Source organism: Cynocephalus volans, chromosome 9 (genome assembly GCF_027409185.1).
Source record: "Cynocephalus volans isolate mCynVol1 chromosome 9, mCynVol1.pri, whole genome shotgun sequence".
In the NCBI taxonomy this organism is placed as follows: domain Eukaryota; kingdom Metazoa; phylum Chordata; class Mammalia; order Dermoptera; family Cynocephalidae; genus Cynocephalus; species Cynocephalus volans.
The window spans coordinates 15,033,532-15,060,887 of NC_084468.1; the positions used below are offsets into that span (position 1 = coordinate 15,033,532).

General features: G+C 44.3%; 1 protein-coding gene across 1 annotated transcript in view; it reads right to left on the reverse strand.

The window, feature by feature from the left end:
* FAM184B (family with sequence similarity 184 member B) overlaps positions 1 to 27,356 on the reverse strand; it is a 143,044-nt gene that overhangs the window by 56,559 nt on the left and 59,129 nt on the right. Inside the window, 6 exon segments of the mRNA XM_063108847.1 lie at positions 6,139 to 6,246; positions 9,594 to 9,704; positions 19,059 to 19,265; positions 19,768 to 19,904; positions 21,279 to 21,414; positions 22,168 to 22,683. Coding sequence (XP_062964917.1) covers positions 6,139 to 6,246; positions 9,594 to 9,704; positions 19,059 to 19,265; positions 19,768 to 19,904; positions 21,279 to 21,414; positions 22,168 to 22,683 — 1,215 coding nt within the window.

Consider the following 27,356-nt stretch of genomic DNA (forward strand, 5'->3'; position numbering starts at 1 on the left):
TCATGGTCCTCCAAGTATGGTACAGAGTGACTGCTACCCAGCAAACTACAAAGGCCTCCAGGTGACCAGAGGACACTCTCTTGGGACCGGACAGCTTTGAAGTGCTCATTGTCCCCCTTCCCACAGGCCTCAGGGATCTAGCCTGGTGCTCCTTCTCCCTGACATGACTTTTCCTGGTGAAGTCATGTTCAAGTTTCAGGATTTATCAGGCAGATATCAGTAGATGTCACTTTTCTGGAAAACTTTCCTGGACTCCTCTGGGGCAAGAAAACTCCCTCTTCCATATGGGCTGCAAAAGAATCTTCTTGCCATTATTATAGCCCTCATCATACTAGGTTATAATTTAAGTAAATATTTATTTCTCTCATTTGAATTTTAGCCCTCCAAGAACTGAGATTACCTGGGCATCCAGCCCTGTAATTTGTGTAGTGACAGCAGTCATAAACATATGTAGAGACAAAATGACTTGAATAATAGTTACCACAAGGGATTCTCCTTTTCCTTCTGGAGATAGGGCAGACAGGGGCATCTATAAAAAGTTCCCCTTATCTAACCCCAGTTCAGTGTGACCCAGGCACCAAAGGGGTACTCCAGAAAAAAGTTTTCCTTTAGAATCACCAAGACTGAAATGGCTTTCTGGTAACCAATGAATGAAACTATGAATCTAAGACAATCAAGGACATTAAATATAAGAGACCAGGACAAAAGTTTCAGTAAGGTCCCAGCTAACTCTGGTGGGGAGAGCGCCACACCCAGGTTTAGTAACTCTCTCTCTCTGCACATTCTGGAACTAGAGTGAAAAGTCTACTCTAAATTGGCATTATTATTTTTATCTCTCTTGACTCACTGAAATGCTTTGGCAGAATAACTAAGGGTCTAAACTGAAACTTCTGAGTCTTGAACAAACTTAAATTTTATAGCCCCCAATCCAGCAAGAAAATCACTGGGGAAGCTGTCACTTACCACCCTGTTCTGGCATCCCTGTTCCACCAGCGTATCAGCTGTCAGATTGTTCAAGCCCTTCTGAGCCTCCCCAGCAACACCTCTGCCCCTTGTAACCCCGTGTAGTTGCAGGTAGGACCATACTGCATGATGCTGCTCATATGTCATCTAAATCTAAGCAAAGCTTTAACTTACTTGGCTGGCATATAGTTGGCTTGCCAAAAATATTTGAGCTAAATGATAAATCTTCTCTGACTGGAAAAATTCAGAAAGTTTTGTGACTCACTGTGTTGGCAAGGTTGTGCAGAAACAGGTGCACGTACTGGGCTTGAGTATGTAGTAGAACAACCTCCGTGGGTGGCAATGTGGTAGCATCTGCCAAAGTTAAAACACACATACCATCGGGCCCAGCAAGTTCTATGGCAGTAAGAGGTAGCACCTATGGAGCATTTACACATGCCGGGTGCTGTTTCCAACTTGGGACATATATTAATTCATTTAGTCCTCACAAAAACCCTCGGAGGTAGGTGGTATCATAACCACAGTTCACAGATGAGAAAGTCAAAGCAAAGTTAAATCATCTGTATAAGATTATCCAGCCAGTAGGAACCCTGGCATCTGGTTCAGGCATGAGCTTGCTTAACTGCTATAATCCCTCATAATACACTAATCCCTCTATAGTGCATCTATTGAAGTATTACCTATAATAGTGAAAAATTAAAAACAATCTAAATGTCCATAATTTAGAAGGGAAAGGTCATAATGGTTTTTATGTACAAGGGAGAACTAGTATTTTTTTTAAATGAAGTTGATATGGAGTATACTGATGTGTTATAATATCCAAGCTATAAAAATTTAAGTTAAAAGTAGATGCAGGAGAGTATGCTATCACATGTGGAGAAAAAATAACATATCCATAATTATGCCCACATATGCACAGTGTATCTCTGAAAGGATATACAAGAAGAGATAAAGCAAAACAAAGTAAGTAGTTTTCCCTGGGATAGGGAACTTGGGGGAAGGAGGATGTTTTTCACTGTAGCCTTTTACATGCTTTTTGAATTCTTTGCCATGTACATGGATTGCTTATTTGAAAAGAAAATTTTATTTGAAAGCACAAACAATACCTGCAAAGCACATAATAGCTGTTTAATAGAAAACATACCACCAGATGTTTAATTCTTTTACTGAATGTCCACGCCATTTTAAAACTATTTGTTTATGAATATTTATCCCCTCTAGCACCAAGCTCAGAGGCTGGCACATCCCAGCAATTCCACAAATGACTGCGGGAGGAATGAATAACGTGCATGCCGAGTTGAATCAAATGGAACTGATATTGGTCGATGTCCCTCTTACAACTCTATGTGGAAGGAGTGTGCATGTCTCTCTAGAAACCAAGCTCAGCGATGTTCTAGGTTAAGATGGGTTGGATAAAGGCTGAGTTTCATGGTGGGCCAACCTATGGTTCTCAATATGCACATGTATTTTGGATTTCTCCAGGACTTGCTTTTTTCAGCTACAGCAGTGGTTCTTAACTGGGGGTAATTTTCCCCCTAGGGACATTTGGCAATGTCTGGAGACATTTTTGGTGGAGACATTTTGGTTGTGGGGGAGGTTGCTACTGGCATTTGGTGAGTAGAGCCCAGGGATGCTGCTAAACATCCTACAATGCACAGCACGGACCCCCACAACAAAGAATTATCCAACCCAAAAAGTGAAGGGCTGAAGTTGAGAAGCCCTGAGCTGCAGCAACAGCACTGGCTCATGGACAACAGGACCATGACTATTAGACCCCACAAAAGCAGCCTAGAACATACCTAGAACTTCTATGTGTTTGTGTTCCTTCTACAAATACTGCCTGCTGTACAGTCTCCCTGAACTGCATTTTTAATTTAATCTCCAGCTTATCAACCTTATTTTAAATTTAATCTCATCATGGAGGATACCAGCTAACTCTGTTCCATCTCCCTGCCACAGTCACTTTAAGGAGCTGAGAAATCGACAGTACTTGAGTATTTGGGGAACAACCTTTCTGGGAAATCCTGCAGGGTGCAGTGAAAAGTTCAGTGGTTCCTGGGGCCAGGAGTTCTTCTCTTGAATGCTAGCTCATGAGGCTGGTTCTTGATAAACTGAGGGAGAATGAAAATATATCTGCATGCTTCTCAGGAAGAAGTCTTCAGAAAGATTTGGGATGGCTTTAGATCAGGAAGGGGCCAGCCTCCTCCAGGCTTACGCAGGGGCAACATGGATGCTGAAGGAGTATCCCCCAATTCTGGGTATCAGTGGAGGAAACTCAGGGAGTCCTGGCTGCTCTCCTTAACCCCATGACAGGTGGGACCTGTTTTGGAAGGTCCAGAACCTGTATCTGGAAGGCCTTTGGGGCATGTGATACTCTTACAGTGAGTGTGGGGGATCAGAGCCACAGAGCCAGTGGTTTGGCTGCTTACCTGTCTGTGACCATAGATAAGTCAGCTGACTGCTCTGACCTTCAGTTTCCACCTCTGTAAAATGAGTGCATCACAGGATTGTTGCAAAACTTTCATGAGGTCATAGATGTGAACAGTGCTCCATAACTGACTGATTCCCATACAAATGTTAATTATTATGCAAATGGACATTTACTAGATTTTTGGCACATTTTTATCCCAGTGAATATATGGTTAAGTATGGGTCATTTCAGTGGTGCATGCCACAGGGGCCATTGGTAGGACCAGGGCCTAAGCCCTGGAAGAGTGGGGTCAAGAGAGAGAAACTGCAGTTCCCAAGGATACTCAGGCACATAGAACTGGGTGAATAAGAAACTGATGTTATAGTGATCCTCAGACACAGCTACATGGTGTTTTCTTACCTACAGTCTGAAGTGAACTAAAAATTTGGAGCAGCAATAAAATAAATAAAATTTAGGCCAGTGGGTTTTTGATGACTTCAGCTGAAAAGGTTAAGAGGGAAGCTGAAACAGGAATCACAAGGGTCATTCAACACTCCAACACCTACTTCACAGGAATTATTTATATTTACAATATCATGCAACAAACGTTAACTGAGTGCCTATTTTGTTGATTAAATTGTGCCCTCAAGAAAATATTTGTTGAAGTCCTAACCCCTGGTACTGGTAAAAGTGACATTATTTGGAAATGGGGTCTTTGCATTTTTAACTAGTTAAGATGAGGTCACAGTGGATTACGGTGGGCCCTTAATCCAATGACTGGTGTTCTTATGAGGAGGTCATGGGAAGACAAGAGATGCAGATACACAGGGAAGGAGGCCATGGGATGACAGACACAGAGGTAGGATTAAAGTATCTACAAGCCGAGGAACATCCAGGATCACCCGTGGGCACCAGAAACTATGGGAGAGACCTGGAACAGGTTCTCTCTCATAGCCTCCAGAAGGGACCAACCCCGCTGTTGGAGTGAACAGGACTGAAGCCATGTTAAGACCTAAAACTACATGGGCTGTAGATGTATTTTAAAAGGACACAGTTTTTTTTCTTGGCATGTGGTTCTCTGAGTTCCCTCTTTTCTCGTGGTTATCTGGTATTTTGAACCTTGATTATGGGGCAAGATGACATTATTTACAAAAATATAAAGTTGTTTTTCAGCCAGGCTGAAGCTGCAGACTTACCAGGAGGCATGTACTATCCAGACCCTAAGAAAACAGCAAAGATGGGGGCAGAAACCAGATGGAGTCTTGGTGAGGCTTTGCACCTGAGACCCTTGCTGCTCACGTGCCTTCCTCCTGCTTTTCATTTTCTGCATTCCATTCCCTCAGCTCCCTCTTTAAAAGCCCCTCAGTAAATCTGAGTCTTTGAAATGCTTTTAGTCTGGCCATTCTTCAAGTTCACCAGAGAGATGGGTTAGCCTAACATCTCTCTTCAGGTCACTGGTATTCCTGAATAAAAGCTGACTTCTGTGGAGTATACTAACATTTATGAAGCAAATGTATTTCACAGGCCTTTGTTTCCAAAGCCCTGTAGTTTCAGGTATAACCTAACCTTTTACAATTACATATGGAAATATTAAGCTTGCGAAAGACAGGAAGGTTTCCCCAGGCTAAAGGTTCTGTTGTAGATAAAGAATTGTAACACAGCAAAATTGAGGGCTCAAGGACAGATGTGCTTGGAGCAGGTTAACCTAAAGTTACTTTATTGTTATGTAAACATAGTGAGGAACCTCCTGTAGGAAAAGACAGTATTTGCTAAGAACAAGCTTTTGTTGGTGGATCAACTTAACCTTTTGCAAATTGCATTATGGAATGTCACTTTGTTATTTCACTGATGTTACCAGCCTCTACTGTTAAACTATACTTAGCCATAACTCCACCTATGTTCTTTTTCTGTAACTTTCTGTCCTGGAGAATAAATACTGAGAAAGAACCCGAGTTCGGTGTTAATTTTCCAAGGAGGAATGCCTCTCTCTTGAGGGTTCCAGGAAATTAACCCCTTTGGGGTGTCTCACTGCTCAGAAGAAATGGGCTTTGAGTAATCCTTTGCATCTCCATACCCCAGGGGGAGAGAGATGACAAAGAGAGTGCAACAGACTTCCATTTTCACCAATATTTGATTTTGAATGGTTTGTTTTTGTCTAGGGGCAGGCAGCAGGCCTGTGCTGATAACACTACCAATACCTTGATTTCAGGCTTCTAGTCTCCAGAACTGTGAGAGAATAAATTTCTGTTCTTTAAGCCACCAAGTATGTGGTCATTCATATGGCAGTCCTAGGAAAATAAGACAGCCCAACCACTAGCTAGACCCAGAGACAAAAAGAAACCAGTTGCAATGCTCAAGCAGCATCACTGAACGGGCAGCTTCCTGAGGAAGGGCTATTGTGACAGTAAATGAGATCATGGATGTGGAGGGGGCATTGCTATTATTGCTGTGGTTCACATTGGGCAGAGTCAAGGCCCCTCCATAGTCAGGGTGCCCTGCCAGGCAGGCTGCTCTCAGAGAGGGAGAGGGGATTAATCCAACAAGCCTTATTCTTTGTCAAACCACATGGATAATTACTCAGAACTCTATTTCTTTCATGGTTTTTGCAAATGGATTTTGTGGTGATTTTTTTCCCAGGCATTTTGGCAGTGGCAAGAGGGACATAAAAGAGCCCATTAACGTCAGCAGGTGTCAGTGGGGACACCAAAGTGCTGAAAAGAAGAAGAGAAATATCCTTAATTAAAGCAGAAACAGCTAGAGGTTACCTGGGTCTCCAAAATGCTGTGGTGTTGGCAGTCTAATTCCTGGGGCCTTTCTTTGGCTCTTTGGGGATATATCTTATTTTGTTGGATAAATTCTTCCAACCTTAAAACCTAAAACAGAAGATAGGAAAAACTCGTCAATGAAACAAAGTCCTTCCTCCTGCATATGGGCATTAATCTGGGAATCAATTCCCTTGGGCCAACCAGTTCTGGGGAGAGTGACCCATTAGATGAGTTCCACATGTGCATCTAGAAATGCCACTTCTAATTAGCTAGTTGCCCAGTCTTTACAGAGGAAGACGAGCCTGGCAGGTCTACAGTACTCCACACTTTAAGTTATTTACATACATGTTTCTGTGCTAGATCTCTAGGGTGGCTTTCATTGGTTTTCATATCACTCCTGGAAGGCCATTTAAGTCTTTTTTTAAAAAGTTAGTTGGTAAATAAAATGAACAACATTTAAGACTGTACAGATAAAATGAGAGAAGAGCGGCTGGGAGGTGCTATTAAATTGTAAAGCCTTAATTATGATAATGATTATTAATGAACTAATTGTAACTATCAATTACACTGCTTTCCCTCTAGACTTTGAGTAGAATGAAGCCAATAACCATAAAGGAAACTCAAACACTGGTAGCAAATCTTTGTAGAAAAACCTGGTCAGGCACCATGCTAGGTACAAGGAGGAAAGAGAAGGGATGAAGTGAGAGCAAGACAATAAACTAATAAAACATGGTTCCTGTCTTTAAGAAGCAAGAATTTCATGGGGGTGATAGGTGTATTGTATAACCACAGTGATACTCAGTAGAGGTACATACAAAATAATAGTAGTACCATTCAGTTGTGCATGTGGCAGCCACAGATTTGAGCATTTTACTGTATTAATTCTTTTAATCCTCACAACAACCATTATGTACTGGGTACTACTGCATAGAGTTTACTGCAATCAGTTTTGCCCAGAGAAGTCCAGACAGCTTTAAGGGCTCTGAAGGAGGAATAAGAATCTGCCAATGGTGAAGGTGGGAAAGTACATTCCAGGCATCAGGGACAGCAGGTGCAATGGTAGAAGGCAGGGTGTGAAGACTGCAGGGGCCAGCATGAAGGATTGGACGGAGAAGGCAGAGTCTTGGGGGACAGTGGTGGCAAATTATGCTAGGTCCAAACTCTGAGAAACATGGGGATTGAAGATTGTAGGGAAGGAGGAGTGGGGCCTTGAGTAGACTTGGGTTTTAGAACATGAATTCTGAAATTAGCTGGCCTAGGGAGAATGTGGAGGCAGGGAGATCCGTGACAACACCCTGGCAAGGCTCTAGAAAACATCACAGAGGAACAGCAAGGCTGTTGGAAAGTCCTCTCGGCTTTACCTAAGATGTATTTGGAGAAGAAATATTTCAAGATTACGAAACTCTCCTTATAGTGCATCTTACTAAGGTTTATAAAATATTCAAAGGAGTCCTGTGCAGTAATTGCTTATGTAACATCCATAAGCAGGTTAAAAAAAAAAAAAGAGTCTAGGCAAACCATTATGAGGATCTTGCAAAGGCATTTAGTGTGGAGAGAAGGAGTGGACAGAAAGGCTTAAGTCAGAGGACCCAGAGGACTTGACAATTGAGTGTATGCGATGGTGGGGCAGGGTGGTGACCAGGGGTGTGGACGGGAGCTGGGAAAGCAGGTTGTGGTCAAGGGTGACTCATCCATTTCTAGCTTTGGTAAGTGGGTGAACAGATAAGTGGTAGAAGAAATCGCAGATGAACAGCAAGACTGAGGCACTCTGTCCTTGGTCAACCTCTTGGTCATGCCTTGCAATCTGTAAACATTCAGGTCCTGAATGATCCTTAGTCATCAAAGAGGGAATATACTGTATGAGAGGCAGTGTTAGTTAGCATAGTGGTTAAGGGTGGGGTCTTTAGAGCCACATTGCTCGGATTTGAATCCTAGATCAGCTACTTGTTAGCTGTGCAACTTTGAGGAAGTAGTTTACCTTCTCTGGGCCTCTGTTTTCTCATTTATAAATTAGAGATAATAATAGCATCTACACTGTAATTTGGTTGTGAGGATTAAGAGTTAATACCTGTAAAGTGCTTAGATAGTACCTTGACCAGAGCAAGTGCTCAACAAAAGTAACCATTGTTATTTTTAAAGAGGGGCTCTAAGGGGCATTCACAGAAACAGTCAGACAAATAACTGGGCTGGTCTCATACACATACATAAAGCCTCCTTAAATTCTGCATTGCTGAGTGGTCCAGGTACAAAGAGAAGATGGGCGGCATGGATCAGAAGGAGGAGAGGGAGGAGAGGAGGGAAGAAGGCAGAGGTGAAAAAGGGAGGGAGGGAGAAGGTGAGGATGGGAGAGAGGGAGGAAGGAAGGGACAAAGGAGAAGGAAATGGGCTTCTCTCCTGTGCAGCCCCCCTTGGTCTGCGCTAGATCAGAAGCCTTCACAGCAGACACTTCACCAAGACCCACCTCTGGACCCTGATAGATCAAGTCTAAGGCATGGCTTGCTCATCTTTTCTTTTTCCAAATACTAATCTCAGAAATAGAAAGGGAAAAATATAACTAACAACTGTGTACTTACCACTCATCTGAAGAAATAACACATCACAAATACAGTTGCAGCCCCTTACACTTCTCCCCGATCCATCATGCTCTCTCTCTTTTAGAAATAACCACTGGTTCAAATCTGATTCTGTTGTTCTCATGGATTCTTTAGATTTAACTCCATGTGTATGTATTCCCAAACAATTCACACTGTTTTGCACATGCCCCTGCATTCTTAAAAGCTGGGGAACCAGTTTCATGGGATCCTGACGGGTGGGGGGAGGCATAGGTCTCGCCTGGAAGGTTTGAGGAAGGTCAGCGGAAGGGAGGAAACTTCCTGACATTTTTTGGTCTAATCAGGCTCAGATATGGCTCTTAGGATCCTGTTTCCAGCCTCTTCTACTTGCCCACCAGTATGTTTTCACTTCTTTTAAAATCAGAAGAAAAAAAGTACAGTCTGGAGTATATTCATCTTTCTTCCAGCGCAGTCATAAAATATAAATTTTTAGGTTTTTTTTTTTTTGATAAAGGTAAAGGAAGGACTCAGGAAGGCAAAAGTGCGCAGGGCCCACAAAAGTGAAGTGCAGCCTGGGAGAAGGAAAGGGCAGGGAGGAGAACTGCAGATTTACCACTCCTGATAACATTCAGCCACAGAATCAACACCAGCAGCTTCCTGCGCCCTTCTTTTATGGGAGACATTAAAAGCCTCTTTGTTTAAGCCTCTATAAATCAGGCTCTCTGTTCCTTGCAGCTAAATTTATGCCTCCTGGCACAGTCTTCCTGTCTGGCCAAGTGTCCTTTTCTTTCTTTTGAGGATGTAAGGAGGTCGAGGCAGTCTCCTGAGATTACTGGCATCTCAGCCAGAAACTCCAGCATCCAGAACCTTCACTCCCAAGCGTTGCACTTATTTGGGACTTACCTCCAGCAGAGAATTCTGCAGCTTCACATTCAAGGCCGTCTTCTCTTCTTCCAGCTGCTTTATTTCTTTTTCTGATTTCTTCTTCACTTCCTCCAACTGTGTTTCTGCTTCCTACATGATGATTAGAAGAATGAACCACACAAGGCACAAATACAGGACACACACATATTTACACCCTGCCTTATTCCCAAAGAGGATCAAATAAATTTACGAGAGTCATGAAATGCTGCAAGAAATTAGAAATCGGTGAGAAGGTCAGAAGAAAACAAGTGTTAAATTCACACCAGGAAGTCTGATAAATATGGGGGTGGGCTAGGATGGAAAAGACCCTTGACTTTAAGTTTTCTAGTCGCATATAAGAAAAGAGAATGCTCATTTCTAATAAAATTCCCACTGTCTCATAAGTGAAAAAGCCAACACATTTTTAGATGCAGGGAAATATTAAAGGCAGAACATTTCTCCTCAATAGCATCCACATATTAGCAAAATGATGGGGTTCACTGGGCTGATTCCTCTACAGTCCCTCACCACAGACTGCGAGCCTCTGTACAAAGGAGATCCAGATGAAGGAACATTTTTGGCTGTGCTTCCTTCTTGCCTTTTTAAGGAAAATGTGGCACCTAGTACATACAAATGCCAGACTGAAAGATTTTCCTACCTCTGCTAGAAAGAAGCTGAGAGAGTCCTTGTGGGCAGGCCCCAGACTTTTTTCCCCAAAGCAGGGTGGAGAAGCTGCAGGAGCTGGAGCCGCTCTGTTTCAGAGGAGTGAGGGGTGTGCAAACCAATATACAGAAATGTGTGGGGCAAAGGCTTATGTAACGGGGGCTGATCTGGGGTAAAATGGAAACTTGTCATTTATTCATTCATTCAGCTAAGAAATGTTAACTGAACATCTATCATATGCCAACTACCATGATAAGAGGCTAGGGATATAGTCAGTCATGCTGGTAAATGTTTAACAACTGACTTCCCCCAACCACCCCCCTAAAAAAAACCCAAAATGAACAAAAACCAAATTGATTTGTAGCATCTGTTGATTTCCAGGTATAAGTTCACCTGTCAAGGCTGATGTTAAGTTACTATGGTGATTTTACTGAACATCACCGTAGTGAGTTAGGAAGAGATGTGATAATCGCGAGCTGGCTCCAAAACACCTCTGGATGTCATAGTGAACACAGCAGCGTGGTGGGGAAAACATACAGTGAACAGGCAATTATGATGCAGTGTAGTAAGAGCTATGCTAATGGAGGTACAGGGGCTGCCATGTACCAGACAGCATCAGTAGGCTGAGCAGGGAGGACTTGGGAGAAGACCCATATTTAAACTAGGACCAAAAGGATCAGTAAGAACTGGAGAGAAGTAGACAGGAGAATTTTGGAGCACGAAGGAAAGTGTTCCCTTTCAAGAGAAAGCTATGTATAAAGGCCCAGAAGGGAAAGAATATGGAATGGATGATGAAGTAAAAGGCTGGAGGGCAAAAGGAAAGAGTGATGTGATTAGACTATAAGGGTCATGTGACCTGGACATTTGGCATGCATGTTCAGTAGATCCAGAATCCCCTTTTGCAGGGCTTGTTGTTTTGGAGATATCCTTTTCTAAAGACAATATGTAAATTATCCTTTGGTTCCAAACAAGTTGATATAACTTAAGCAACCATCAGAAACAAGGCCATCCCCTCAGGAAAAATTCAGAATTTTTTACTTCTCATTTACAGAAGCTTTTATAGAACAAAATTTTGTGTAACATGCTTAACGGTACAGACACTCACTAACTCTGCCACAATGTGTTTGCTGTAGCAGCACAGTGAAAAATCTTTTGTGATAATGATTTCTAGCATAAGGGCATGGCTATTTCTAATTTTACATAGCCTATCTTCCTCGGGTACAAGTAATCAACCACAGTTCCAGTTGTTGCTTTGACAAATGGATATAACTTGAAAAAAAAATTCCCCATAGATGGAAATAACTGATTTCAGCAGTAATTTTTGGCATTAGTAAGCTTCATTTTAGGTGCAGAATAATGTAGTTTACTGTCAGGAGACAAACCATTCTGGGTCACCTGGAGAACACAGATTAGAAAGAAGCATGCCCATTCCAGCTCAGCCCAAAGTGACCTTGAAGATTTCAACAGGAAGCAGTAACATCCTCCTAACTCAGGTGAAGAAAAAAAAGAACCACAAAGACAATAACATGAGAAAAAAAAAAGAGAGAGAGAGAGACTAATGCTTTCAAATATATAAACTGCTACAGCCCAAACCTGGAAGAGGGTTCCATGGGCCATTCATTTACAGAATTCACAGAGTGCTTTCATAAACTCTGTTCTCACTGAACTTTCATATATCCAGGGAAACAGGCTTTATTGCACCCATTTTACTAAAAGAAATCCCATAGCTGATAAGAGGTAAAAGCAGGACTCACACCCATTTTCTGTCTCCTTGTCTAGATGGTTCACAATTACAGGTAATTGAAGAAAAGACACGTGTAGGAGCCACTGTGAGGGAACAACAACTGAGCAACCACAGAAAGTGACCACACAGAGATCTCAGTTGGTGTTTTAAGGGAAAACATGTTCACTTTTTTCAAGAAGACAAGTTACTTATACAGAATGTATTTATAGTAAAGTTCATGGTGCAGCTGGAAGAGTCAACCAATACAAAGCCTAAAGTGTCACTCAGAATCAGTCATTAGCAACAATACCAACATCAGTACAAATCAACACATGGGTTATTATGATATGAACAAGCCCAGAAAAACAAATGATATGGACAAGCCCAGAAAAACTTAAACCTGCACCTATACTTCTGCTTTTTTTGTTTTGCTTTTGTAACACTGACCACCTTTTGTATCAGCTTAGCCCCTGACCATGTGGATTTCCAGAAATCGAAACCTACAACCTCAGAAGAATGTAACCTATATAACCCTTTGCAAGCCTGTAGTTGGGGCTCAGACTTTGGAGTGTGAACTCCTCTGGGCCCACCCGTGTAATAAGACTTTGAGTTCTCCAACCCTCCGAGTGACGCTTGGTTTTTCAGCAGTCTGTTCTGTAACATTTCAACCCCATGAAGGGTCATACCTCAGTAGCATAGCTTAACTAGCACTAGAGCAAATGCCACTCTAGACTCATCCTAGCAAAGCTTAAAAATAAGTCAGGAAAATGGCAAATTTCACATTATGTATATTTTAGCAGAATAAGAAAATAAGTCTCAAAAAAATGAGGCTGATTCACAAGTAATTTAACTGCTTGTCAAAACAAAACTCAGCACTTATTAAACAATGACAATAAAATCCAGACTTTTAACAACTTACCCTAAATGTCCAGCATTCAATCAAAAATTACTCTTTATACTCAAAAAAAGCATGAAAATTGACTCACAACTAGGAGAAAAATCAATCAAGAGAAAACGACCCCAAAATTTCAGACATGAGGACATTAAAAGAGCAATTATAGGAATTGGTAAAGGGACATGAAAATCAACTACATTGTATATTGATAAATTAAAAAAAAAATAAAAAAGAATTTAAAAAGAGAAATTATAAATGTGTTCAAGAATCTAAAGGCAAACATGAACATAATGAGGAAGGAAAACTATAAAGAAGAACAGAACAGGATTTCTAGAGCTGAAAAATATATCTGAAATGAAAAATGTACTACATGAGCTTTAAAAAAGATTAGATGGTACACAGAAAAAAATGAATTTGAAGATACAGCAATAGAAATATCCACTCTGAAGCACAGAGAGACGAGGAGTCTGAAAATAAATGAATAGAGCCTCAGTGACTCGTGGGACAATATCAGAAGGGGGGCAGAGCAGGGGAAAAAAATGGAAGAAATAATGGCCTTAAAATTTCAAAATTGCTTGAAAGCTATAAACCCACAAGTTCAATAAGCGTTGTGCAGAAAATGCAAAGAAAATCATCCCATGGTATATCATAATCAGATTGCTGAAAACCAGTGATCAAGAGAAAACCTTAAAAGCAGTCAGAGAAAAAAATACACATTATGTACAAGGAAAAGAAGTAAACATGGCTGCTGACATTTCATTAGAAGAAAATGCAACCCAGAAGATATTGAATGACATCTTTAAAGTGCTGAAAGAAAAAAAAAATGTCAACCTAGAATTCTATATCCAGGAAAAATACCCACCAAAAATGAAGGCAATATGAAGGGAGAAAGAATTTGTTGTGAGTAGACACACACTGCAAGAAATGTGATAGGAAGCTCTTCAGGCTAAAGTAAAATGATACTACACGGGCACTTGAATCTACCAAAGGAATGAATGAAGAATGCAGAAATATATAAAAGCCTTTTTTCTCATTAAAAGTATAGTTGCCTTTCTAAGCAAATGTAAAAATAATGTCCTGTGGGATTTATAATGTGTAAAGTAAAATGTATGACAATTGTACAAAGGACAAGAGGGGGAAAATGGAGATGTATTGTCCTAAAGTTTGTATATGTGAAGTAAGATGATATTATTGGAAGATAGACTGTGGAAAATTTAAAGATGCATATTATAAATCCTAGAGCAACCACTAGCCCTCTACCTGCCAAAAAAGAGGCATACCTATTAAGTCAAAAGTGGAGATAAAAAATGTAATATCAAAAAAATACTCAACAAATCCAGAATAAACAGAAAAGCAGGGAGGAACAGATGTTACAAGGAGGAAAAACAGCAAGATGGTAGACTTAATAATTACATTAAACACAAATGGTCTTAATGCCCCCTAAAAGACAGAGATTGTCAAACAGAATAAAAAAGTAAGACCCAAATATACCTCAAAAGTGCTTTGAATAGAAAGACACAAGTAGGTTAATGTAAAAGGAAGGATTAAAATAGACCAGGCAACACCACCCATAGAATGCTGGGCTATTTGTATTTTTATTAGACAAAGTAAACTTCAGAGCAAGGAATATTTCATAAATGATAAAAGGATCATTATCATCAAGAAGACATAAGTCCTAAATGTATACGCATCAATAAAGAGGTTTCAATTTATATGAAGCAAAAACAGAACAGAAAAGAAATAGAAAAATCCATGATCTAAATTTGAGATTTCAATACTCCTCTCTTAGTAATCAACAGAACATGTAGGGAAAAATCAGTAAGGACGTGAAAGACTGAAACAGCACCATCAACCACTTGACCTAAATAGCTTTTACAGAACACTCCCCCCAATATAAGCAGATTCCCATTCTTTTCAAGAGCACACAGACCATTCATCAAGCTAGACCACATTTAGGCCATAAAACAAACTGAACAAATTGAAAAGGAAAGAAATGACAGAATCTATCATTTCAGTGACCACAGGGAAACATATCAGAAATCAACAACAAAATTATTTTCGGAAAGGTCCAAATATTTGGAAATTAAACAAACTTCTAAATAACCAAGAATATTTTGGGAATTGATAGAAATAAAGAATTGGGGAAATTTTTGAGAAAATCATCTCATTAATATTTATTACTGAAAATGAGAAAACAGAGGCCCAGAATGGTTTGGGGTGACTTATTTGAGGTTTGACAGGGAGACTGTTTTCCCCAGGCACAGTGCTTGTTACACACTGACCTGACTCTGATCGGGTGCATCGTCTTCCCCCTACCAGAATTAGAGCTGATTCCTGCATCTGCATTGCTCAAAAACACTAAGTACACATTCAGTAAATAGTAAATCAATAGTAAATGGATAGTGGCGGGGTGAGAACCTGAATGCTGGTGTCCAAGGCCCAGGACAACGTGTATCTGTTACACACACAGACTGGTAGGGGGCAAAGGCTACTGGCTTTGGAGTCAGAGAAGCCTGATTCATGTCCAGCTCTTGTCATATCTTAGCTGTGTGATTCTCAAGTTACTTAACTTCCTGGGTTCCTCACCTGTGAAGTAGTAAAACAACAACATGGCTGAGGTAAGGATCTGATCATTGAGTGGAGAGTTGACGTTGCTTTTGGCTACCAGGATCTGACTACCCACCCCTTTGGATGTTTGGGAATTCTCCATCTGATCCATCAGAGCCTTCCTCTTTTATAGAACCTGAAAATGCCAGACTTCCTAACATGAGGGCATTGGCACAGGAATGGAGCTCCCCACACACACACCCATCCTGGATTTTGCATCAGAAGCCAGTGATATGTACAAGCAGACTCACACCGAATATGCAATTGCAGTTTCCAGGGGCATCAGGGCCAGCGCCTCTAGAGTAGTACTGATCAATTGAACTTCCTGTGATGATGGAGTGTTCTGAAGTTTGATGTAGCTAATGTGCAGGAGTCCCTCAGAGCTGTGCTGGCCAGTAGGGCAGCCAATAGCCACATATGGCTACTGAGCACTTGGAATGTGGCTAGCGTCACTGAGAAACTAAATTTAAAATGTTAATTGTAATTAATTAAAATTTAAATAAATACTTGTGTCTCGTGGCTCCCATATTAGACAATACAGATCTCAAGGCACCGTCCAGGGCTCAGTATTGGTGGTATCAGCTGTGTAAGCTGTAGGTCTGGGCTCAGAGGTGGCAGCAGAGGGGTCCTGATCAGTTTGGCAGTGGATTTGGGACATTATTTCTGGCTTGGTAGCTGCCAAGCCCAGGTCCCTGGTCTTCCATTACCCTTTACTAAATTTCTTTTTGGCCTAAATTCCCAGGGTAGGATTGTGATTCTTGTCACCAAGAATCCTTACACTATTCAGATGTGGAGTACAGAGTGTCTAGCAGAGCTCAGGAGGTGCTCAATAAATCTTTGTTCCCTCCCCTGTGAGTCAGTGTATGCAAGTGCTAATTACAGGATGTGTACTCTGTTCTGCCTGTCAAGATTAAGGGATAATATCATCTAATCCTGTGGTCAAGAAATGCACATTGGCCTTCAGGGTCACCTCCAGCCCAGCTTCCATAGTGTGTTCTTTAGGTTAAGGTAGCATTCAGGACACACAATATACCCACACCCAAGGGCTCAAAGAGTTAGTGTACTCCTAACTCTACAGGGGAAAATGGTGTCTATCTTTAGTATATAAATGCAAGATTTGAGGCCTTTTCAAGGTTTTACCTTCCCCTAATCTGCATGGCCTAATTTTTATAATTTATATTCTCAGTTTCTTGACATGAGCAAGAAGTAAAACAAAAACAAAAACCAGGAAGTAAACACAGTTTATTTACTACAAGATTCATTTCCCAAATGGACTCATGCTCCCGATTAAAGCTGAAGTGAGACTTGTATACACTTAGAGTCACGTTTGGCTGGCAGGTTACCAGGACAACCTGCAGCCGGGAGAGCTACCGTCCCTCCTGCTGATTGTGGCTCAAGATGGAAAGAGTGTCTGTCTGTTTGGCTGAGGATTAGATTTGTGCAACCAGTTGCAGCTCCTGAGGAGAAAAATGCTTTCAATACAGCTGCCTACCCAGCACGGGGGTGGGGAAACCATGGGCTCTGGAGTCAGGAAGTTAGGTTTGAATTGCAGCTCCACCATTAACTGAGTGACTGGATGTATAACATCTTTGAGCCTCAGTTTCCTCAACTCTGCAATAGGGATGTGGGCTGGCAGGTTAGCTCAGTTGGTTAGAGCATGGCACTGATAACACTGAAGTCTAGGGTTCCATCCCTGTACTGGCCAGCTGCCAAAAAAATGGGTGGGGAATATGAACACACAGTTTGTAATACTGTCAAAAGGATTAAATGTGTTCTTCATAAGTGTCAAGTGCTTTAGAAGTATAAAGTATAGCGGGCACTAAATAATATTGTTATCACACATGATGTCATCCAGTACATGGTAATTAATAATAGCTACTGTTTATTCAACTTTCTCTACATGCTGTGCACTGAAAATTGATATATAATACCATATTTAATTCACATAACAAGCCCTTGCAGTATTCTTTTTTACATTTAAAAAGTTTTATTTAAAAAGGTAAAACATATGCATCCATTTAAAAATGAAAATCCAAAGTCACTAAGTGAATCAATAACACAAACCTGTTTAAAGCATTGTCCTCACAGCACCCTTAGTTTAGCAATCAGGCTTCAGAGAGGTTAAGTGACCTGTCCATGGTCACACAGCTTGCAGAAGAACCAGTACCTAGACCCAGGACTAGTCTGGGTCTTTCATGAGTTCATTTATTAATCTAACGCTTATCTATTGAGTATTTATTACTCTTAGCCACCACACAACACTGCATCTTCCGGAAATACATGATTACCTTTCAGTGAACACTCAAAGCTGGTACTGCAGATTCTTGGATTATAAAAAGGCTTTCTGATAATAATCAAACAAAGCATTTCACGTATGTTCACAATAATATTGATTTACCCTTCATTCTTTTCCTAAAACCTTCACGTTATTTGCTTTTCTCAGCAAACTCCAGAGATGTCTTCACATGCCTTCTCAGTAGAAAGCTGCCCTCTCTAGTGGGAGCTGAGAACCATAAACAGACTGAGAATCTGCTCACTTCAGCACGCCACTGATTAATTACCCACATCTACCTGCTGTCCATCATGTGCCCGGTCCTAGTGAGGCAAGACAGAATAGGGACACACCCTAGGAAGGCTGCTCATGGATATTCAGACAGGATTGGCATTAGACACCTCCTCTTTTTGCAGTTAATGAACCCATAATGAGCTGACGACAGCTTAACCACCCTACCAATCAGCATGCCACACCTGGAACTTTGCAGTTTTTGAACAAAAGCTTAAAATCACAAAAACCACTGTGACTTCATACTAGCAGGAACAAAAGTGCATACTAGACCAAGAAGGGCAAAGTTAAGGGAAAAGTGACCGCACTGAGCGTGATCAAAAACTTCAGAAACTGAGGATGCATGACAGGAAGCTGATGCAACCCTGTGTCAGCCTGTTACACCTTAATTACCCTAGATCTTCCCCCACAGCTGAATATTCCTTAGGATATTATTAGGATATGTTTTGTTTCTCCACATGGATTCCCTGAATCTTCACAGCTATTTTACAAATGAGGGGCCTGAAAAACAAAGATACTCCTCTAGGGGGCCCAGATTAAACAATTTGCTATGTGGTGGCAGAGTGGGAATTTGGATCCAGGCAGTTTTCTAGGACTGAGCTTTTGGTATGAACCAAAACTGGGATTTCTCTGTGTTTTCACCAAGTGAATTTTCCTAAGTTAACTGCTCATATGGCACAATTCTTCCCCATGTCAACAATCCCAGGCCCTGGGATCTCACAGTCTTAGGGTGTTGTGGGGCACAGTCCACAATTAGGACAGAGATGGAGTCAGTCATGTCATGAGGTGAGGCCCATTACAAGGGATGTCCTGGGTTTCCTCCAAAAGACCCTGAAATCGCTTTAGGCAGGGACTGTGCTTTTCATCTGAGTGTATTCCGAGAATCAGCTTAGATTTGTACACAGCAGGAGCTCAGTAAATGTTTGAGGAAGGAAAGAAGAAATAAAAAGGGAAAGGAAGGAAGTGGGAGAAGGGAAAAAGAAACGGAACAGTTTCTATGAAAGTGGATCTCACCTTCTGCAGCTTCTTTCTTTCAGCCTCCACAGATGAGCGGACTGATTTGATTTCCACGGTGTGCTTCTTTACCAAGTCTTCCAGTCGCTTCACTAGCTGGTCTTTGAGATGTTTCTTCTCCTCTTCTGTCTGATGTTTGATTTTACGAAGGTCTTCTTCATACTGCTGCTTCATATATTCTGTCTCAGCATTTGCCTCTTTTTTGCTCTATAAAAGGAAAAAGAACCTTGTAAAACTGCTGGGGAGGGGTGAGGGGCAAGAAATCACCATTTCCCTTTCATACAAATTTTACGACATTTATATACTGATTTTACAGCATGTATCACAAGGTGAAATAAATTTTACAAGACTATATATCTGATATTTGTAAGAGACTGCACTTTATCCACCATCAGAAAAGGGCTCTTTGGAATGGTGTATCTCTTGTCACAGGATCAGATATTTCAGCCCACACTAGTTTCTAAAAAATGCTTTGTTTTGATTGGGAACATGTGGTAGGATTCGAAGCAAGTTTATAGTTTCCCAGGAGCCAACAATAAGGAGTTAGGAAGATTCCGCTACATTCTCGCCCTCCTAGTTTCAAATGACATGGAGTAGGCAGGAGGTTGACGAGAATGTCACTTCTGTGGATCCACTGTGGTAGGGGAATGGCCTTTACCCGAAGTTCATGCCAGCATGAATTTATCCCCATGGCTGGGTCAGAACCTACCTGTGTATCTGTGTCTCCTTTCATACATGGACACTCCTTGGCAAAGCATTGATTCTGCTGCGGATGAAGGCTGCAGGCTAAGTCATTCGCTTCCCCCGGGACTTCATTGTCTGAGACTAGCTCAGTCTTCACGTCATCTGCAAGCACAAGTTTGACATCATTTGAAATGCTCTTGACCTTGGCCTCGTGTCCAAGGCCTTCTGCAGTCAAGCTCCCTTTCTGCTATTCAACCATTTGTCCACTGCTCCCTTAAGAAATCCCTGCTCGGGCCGGCCTGTGGCTCACTTGGGAGAGTGCGGTGCTGATAACACCAAGGCCACGGGTTCGGATCCCATATAGGGTATGGCTGGTTGGCTCACTAGCTGAGCGTGGTGTTAACAACACCAAGTCGAGGGTTGAGATCCCCTTACCAGTTATCTTTAAAAAAAAAGAAGAAATCCCTGCTCCACGGTCTGGCCCTAAAGCATGGTCAAGGTGATGACTCTCATCTTTGCTTACACAGCATCCTGAGCTAAATAGCTGCCCTGAAGTCCTCTCCTAAACTGGTAATCTCCAAATTTTTAAATTGTGCTTTCTATAGGTTAAAAAAAATGAGCATGTTCCTCAATATATGTACATTCAATAGGAATTCAAAGGATGAAACAGAAAATAAAAATAACTAGAATTACTGTTTTCCCTCCCATATTCCCTGAGGTTCTCATGCCCTACTTTTGAGACCACCGCTCTAAACCCACAACACCCTTCTGGTTCCAACTCAAACCTCTCCTCTTCCGCACCTTACCGGCCTATGGTGATTTCTTCTTTCCCAGACATATAATTTCCCTACTGCCTGGACCATGCCTGTGATACCAAAGCATGCCACCGGCTATAATGTAACAGTCCCATAAGTTCCCGAAGGCAGAGCCCATGTTTTGTGCCTTTGTTATATCTCCCAGTGTCAAGCTGGTCACACTGTAGGTGTTCAAGAACTTTCTGTTGAAGGAGCCTAGAGAAAGGCACTTGGAGCTAGATATTCTTAGATAAAAACACCAACTCTATCACCAACCAGCTGGCTGACCTTGAACCAGCTGCTTATCCTTTCTCAACATCATTTCTTTATCTGTAACCTGGGAGACTGACAACACATGTCTCAAAAAAATCACTGAGAAGACCCATTAATGTAATTGTGGGAAATGATATTAGAGGTATAAAGCATTGTCTAAGGGTGGGGGGAAACCCAGTGCTTGAAGTTCTGGCACTGTGGTGGGCCTGGTGGGGAAATATCTGGGGCAAGGGGTCCTTTTTGCATCATACCTTTTAGATGTCTGGTCTGCACCAACTCCAGGTGAGGCAGCTCTAGGTGCCGGCTCACCTGTGCCCTGCAGAGATTGGACTCACCCACCAGGCAGGTCAGATCACACAGCCCTGCCCCTCCACTCTGCTCCCTCCGCAGTATCAAGGTATCCAGTAGCGCCAGGCTGACCTGGCAGCTAACCTTAGATCTTTAGGGAAATCATTCCAGGGCATCTCACCAGTTTTCTGTGTCACATGACACTCCTGCAGCATCAGTCTGTCTTTGGCAACAGCCAGCTTCTCGCCAAGTTTTTTTGCGGTGCTTTTCAACTCTGAATTCTCCTGTCGCGCCTCCCTGAGCTGCACATCCAGGTCCTAAATAGACAGGAAGGGTCCCATTTCTCTGGTTACAGGTCTGTATAGAGACATCCTGTGTATACAGAACAGCCATCAGAGCTGAAAGGTGGGTAAGTGCACAGCAGAAGCCCTGAGTCTCTGGAAGTCAGTGGTTCAGGTTCATCAAATCCCTCCTCCTAGGATTAGATGTGTGGTCCCAGGCAATTTAACCTTTCTGTAATGAGGATTAAATGACATGAAGTGTCTGAAAAAAGTGCTCAGGGCATATTAGGAATATTAGCTGCTGCTACTTTTAGAGATGGGGATCTGAGCTTTTGTGGGGCTCACATGACTGACTCATCAATGGTCCCGCTCTCTATGAACACAAAGTTCTAAGGATTTTAGGACAGGCAGTTTGTTGTGGAACTAGCAGGGACTTTAGTATTAGGCTGACCTAAGTTCAAAAATGTTTTAGCCACATGCCTGTAAATCAGTCCTTAAGCCTCTCAATTTCAGTCTTGTCTTCTCATCTGTAAACTGTAAGTCTTTAAGATCTCTGCAGTTAGGGACCAGGTCTAGATCACCGTGTATTCCCTGCCCATAACCCTGTGCCTGGCACATAAAAGGTGTTCAACAAATGTTGAAGGAATGTAATTGAACTCAATGGAGACAATAAAGCTCACCTTGGTAGAAGTCAAGTGCTTAGCACAGTGCCTGACACATAGCAGGTGAGCAAAATTAGCAGCCATGCTTGTTAGCTCATTGGGGAGGGAAGAGGAGACGTTGCATTACCTGAATCCTTTCCTTCAGCTTCTGGGCGTACTTCTTCAGGTCACTTATCTTGCGGCCTCTGTGCTCCAGGTCCCCTTCCAGCTTCCTGACCTGGGCCTGCAGGGCCGACTCCTGGCCCTGGAAGTTCTTGCGGAGGTCCGTCTCCTTCTCCTGCCACTGCCACAGGGCCTCGCTCACCGACTGCTGCATGGCTTGCCGGATGGCCTCGTTCTCCCGCTCGCAGGTGGCCCGCAGCTCCTCGGCCTTGCGCACATAGTCCTTGCTCAGCTGCTGGTTCTCCACCCGCAGCCGCTCCACCTCCAGCAGGACCTCCTGCATCCCGGGGCCCTGGCCGGGCTCTGCCTCGGCATCAGGGCTCTCCTGGGAAAGCCGGGCCCGCGGCGGGGGCTCGTGGCTGGTCAGGCGCCGGAGCCTCTTCTCGTAGTCAGCCTTAAGCTCCAGCATCTCCTTGGAGAGCGTCAGGACGCGCTCGGCGTGCTCCGCCTCGGCCCGCAGCTCTCTCTCTTTGGTCTCCAGCTGAAGGAAGTGCTTTTTACAAGGGTATAGGGAAAATACAGCCAAAAAGTCAAGTTAAGAAACAAGGGGAACAGAGTCAAACAGGATATCTGTGGTTATGCACCTGGGCCCCGGCCCGAGGCAAAGGGCGGATAGTTCCCAGAAATAGACAAGTCAGTTAAAGTTTCAAGAGTGCCCCTCAGCTGTTTCAAGGACTCCCACTTGACCGAAGTTCACCCCTGGCTTGATTTAAACTAACCAATTACCTTGCTTCTCGCTTCTGTACCCGCGCTTTTTGCTATAAAAAGGACCCAGGAGCTCTACTCGGCGCGCCAGTCTTTCGAAAGACTGAGTCGCCCGGGTACCTGTGTGTTCAATAAACCTCTTGTTTTTGCATCCGAAGCCGTGGTCTCGCTGTTCCTTGGGAGGGTCTCCCTGAACTGACTGACTACCCACTGCGGGAGTCTTTCATTTGGGGGCTCGTCCGGGATCGGAGACCCCCACCCAGGGACCACCGACCCACCAACGGGAGGTAAGCTGGCCAGCAGTCGTTCTGTGTCTCGTTTCTGTGTCTCGTCTCTGTGTCTGACTCAGTGATTTCGACTGTCTTTTCTGAGCGCGCGCATTTTGGTTTCAGTTTGTTCCGGGTTAGTCGCTCTGGGAGCGAAGTGCGGGTAGCGAACAGACGTGTTCGGGGGCTCGCCACCCGGCAATCCTGGGAGACGTCCCAGGATCAGGGGAGGACCAGGGACGCCTGGTGGACCCCTTGGCAGAGGATTATTGTGTTTTGGTCTCACCGCGTCTCGGGAGGCGCGCTCTGCCATCGGACTCTTTCTTCTATTTCTACGGCACTCGGTCTCGTCGCCGTTTCTGGTTTCTTTTTGTCTTAGTTGTGATAGGTCTTTGCGTCGTCGTTCCCCTATTGGAAATTTTCGAGATGGGGCAAAGTGCCCTTACGCCCCTCTCCCTTACTCTAGATCATTGGAAAGATGTCAAAGCCAGGGCTCACAATCTGTCCATGGAGATCAAAAAAGGAAAATGGCAGACTTTCTGTTCGTCTGAGTGGCCCACATTCGGCGTAGGTTGGCCGCCAGAGGGAACCTTTGATCTTACTGTCATTTTTGCAGTTAAAAAGATTGTTTTTCAGGAGACCGGAGGACACCCGGACCAGGTTGCCTGTGTCGTGGTATGGCAAGACCTCGCCCAGAATCCCCCTCCCTGGGTGCCACCCTCCAGCAAAGTCGCTGTTGTTTCGGGATCAGAAAATACTCAAAGGCCACCTACAAGGAAGCCTTCCGCCCCTCCCCAACCCCCCGTCCTCCCGACACCAGATGACCTATTTTCTCTCTCTGAAACCCCACCTTACCCGGCGGCTCCGCTGCCCCCTCTGGCCCCTCAGGGAAACAGATCGGCACCAGGCCGAGCGCCCGGTGATCCTAGCCCTGAGGGACCGGCTGCGGGGACTAGGAGCCGCCAACCTCGCAGTCCGAGAGACGGCTCCGGTCCTGACTCCACCGTAGCTTTGCCCCTCCGAGCCATAGGGCCCCCAGCTGAGCCTAATGGCTTGGTCCCTCTACAGTATTGGCCTTTTTCCTCAGCAGATCTTTACAATTGGAAGTCTAACCACCCGTCTTTTTCTGAAAAACCAGCAGGACTCACGGGACTTCTCGAGTCCCTTATGTTCTCTCACCAGCCCACTTGGGACGATTGCCAACAGCTACTCCAGATCCTCTTCACCACTGAAGAGCGAGAAAGGATTCTTCTGGAGGCCCGCAAGAACGTTCTCGGGGACAACGGGGCCCCTACACAACTCGAGAACCTCATTAATGAGGCCTTCCCCCTCAATCGACCTCAATGGGATTACAACACGGCCGAAGGTAGGGAGCGTCTTCTGGTCTACCGCCGGACTCTAGTGGCAGGTCTCAAAGGGGCAGCCCGGCGCCCCACCAATTTGGCTAAGGTAAGAGAGGTCTTGCAGGGACCGGTAGAACCCCCCTCGGTTTTCTTGGAACGCCTGATGGAGGCATATAGGAGATACACTCCGTTTGACCCCTCTTCTGAGGGACAGCAGGCGGCAGTTGCAATGGCCTTCATCGGACAGGCAGCCCCAGATATCAAGAAAAAGTTGCAGAGGCTAGAGGGGCTCCAAGATTATTCCTTACAAGATTTAGTGAGAGAGGCAGAAAAGGTGTACCACAAGAGAGAGACAGAAGAGGAAAAACAAGAAAGAGAAAAAAGAGAGACAGAAGAGAGAGAGAGACGGCGCGATAGGCGCCAAGAAAAAAACTTGACTAGGATTTTGGCCGCAGTGGTAGGTGAAAGAGGGTCTAGAGATAGGCAGACAGGGAACCTGAGCAACCGGGCAAAGAAAACACCTAGGGATGGAAGACCCCCTCTAGACAAAGACCAATGCGCGTACTGTAAAGAGAAGGGTCACTGGGCAAGAGAATGTCCCCGGAAAAAGAACATCAGAGAAGCCAAGGTTCTATCCCTAGACGACTAGGGGAGTCAAGGTTCGGACCCCCTCCCCGAACCTAGGGTAACATTGACAGTGGAGGGGACCCCCATCGAGTTTCTGGTCGATACCGGGGCTGAACATTCGGTGTTGACCCAACCCATGGGGAAGGTAGGGTCCAGGCGGACAGTCGTAGTAGGAGCAACCGGCAGCAAAGTCTACCCCTGGACCACACAAAGACTTTTAAAGGTTGGACATAAACAAGTGACCCATTCCTTTTTGGTCATACCTGAGTGCCCTGCTCCTCTGTTGGGCCGGGACATTCTGACCAAACTAAAGGCCCAAATCCAGTTTTCTACAGAGGGCCCACAAGTAACATGGGGAGATCACTCTACCATGTGCTTGGTCCTAAACCTAGAAGAAGAATACCGGCTGTATGAAAAGCCGGCCTCTCCCTCCATCGACCCATCCTGGCTCCAACTTTTTCCCACCGTATGGGCAGAAAAGACAGGTATGGGACTGGCCAATAACGTCCCACCAGTAGTAGTAGAGCTGAAATCGGGTGCCTCACCGGTGGCCGTCCGACAGTATCCAATGACTAAAGAAGCCCGGGAAGGCATCAGACCCCACATCCAAAGGTTCTTAGACCTAGGGGTCTTAGTGCCCTGCCAGTCGCCCTGGAACACCCCTCTGCTACCAGTAAAAAAGCCAGGGACCAATGACTATCGGCCAGTCCAAGACTTGAGAGAAATTAACAAAAGGGTGCAAGACATTCATCCCTCAGTCCCAAACCCATACAGCCTCCTGAGTTCCCTTCCGCCTAGTCACACTTGGTACTCAGTCTTGGATCTCAAGGATGCCTTTTTTTGCCTCAAACTACACCCCAACAGCCAGCCACTGTTCGCGTTCGAGTGGAGAGACCCAGAAAAAGGTAACGCTGGTCAGCTGACCTGGACACGGCTGCCACAGGGGTTCAAGAACTCACCCACTCTCTTCGACGAGGCCCTCCACCGGGATTTAACTCCTTTTAGGGCTCTCAACCCCCAGGTCATATTACTCCAATATGTGGACGACCTCCTAGTGGCAGCTCCCACATATGAAGGCTGCAAAAGAGGGACACAAAAGCTCTTGCAGGAACTGAGTAAGTTGGGGTACCGGGTATCAGCTAAAAAGGCCCAGTTATGCCAGAAAGAGGTCACCTATTTGGGGTACCTGCTCAAGGAGGGAAAAAGATGGCTGACCCCGGCCCGGAAAGCTACAGTTATGAAGATCCCTACTCCCACAACCCCCAGGCAGGTCCGCGAATTTCTGGGTACTGCCGGATTCTGCAGGCTCTGGATTCCTGGGTTTGCTTCCCTGGCTGCACCCTTGTACCCCCTGACAAGGGAAAACATTCCTTTTACCTGGACTGAGGAGCATCAAAAGGCTTTTGACCACATAAAAAAAGCCTTGCTGTCTGCCCCCGCCTTGGCTCTCCCAGACCTCACCAAACCATTTACTCTATACGTAGATGAAAGAGCCGGTGTAGCCCGAGGAGTGCTTACTCAGACCCTAGGACCATGGCGACGGCCAGTAGCTTATCTATCAAAAAAACTGGATCCAGTGGCCAGTGGGTGGCCAACCTGCCTAAAAGCGGTTGCTGCAGTGGCACTCCTCCTCAAAGACGCTGATAAGTTAACCTTGGGGCAAAATGTGACTGTGATTGCTTCCCACAGCCTCGAAAGTATTGTGCGGCAGCCCCCCAATCGGTGGATGACCAATGCCAGAATGACTCATTACCAGAGTTTGCTGCTAAACGAAAGGATATCTTTCGCGCCCCCTGCTGTCCTGAACCCAGCTACCCTACTACCAGTCGAGTCAGAATCCACCCCAGTACACCAATGCTCAGAAATCCTTGCTGAAGAAGCTGGGACTCGACGGGACCTGAAGGACCAGCCATTGCCCGGAGTGCCTGCCTGGTATACAGACGGTAGCAGCTTCATTGTGGAAGGTAAGCGGAGAGCAGGGGCCGCCATCGTAGATGGCAAACGGACGGTATGGGCAAGCAGCCTGCCAGAAGGGACATCAGCCCAGAAGGCCGAGCTAATCGCCTTGACGCAGGCATTACGCCTAGCCGAAGGAAAAAACATCAACATCTACACGGACAGCAGGTCGCCATTATCCACTGCCCGGGCCACCAGAGAGGAAATAACCCTGTGGCGGCCGGGAACCGGAGGGCCGACGAGGCTGCAAAACAAGC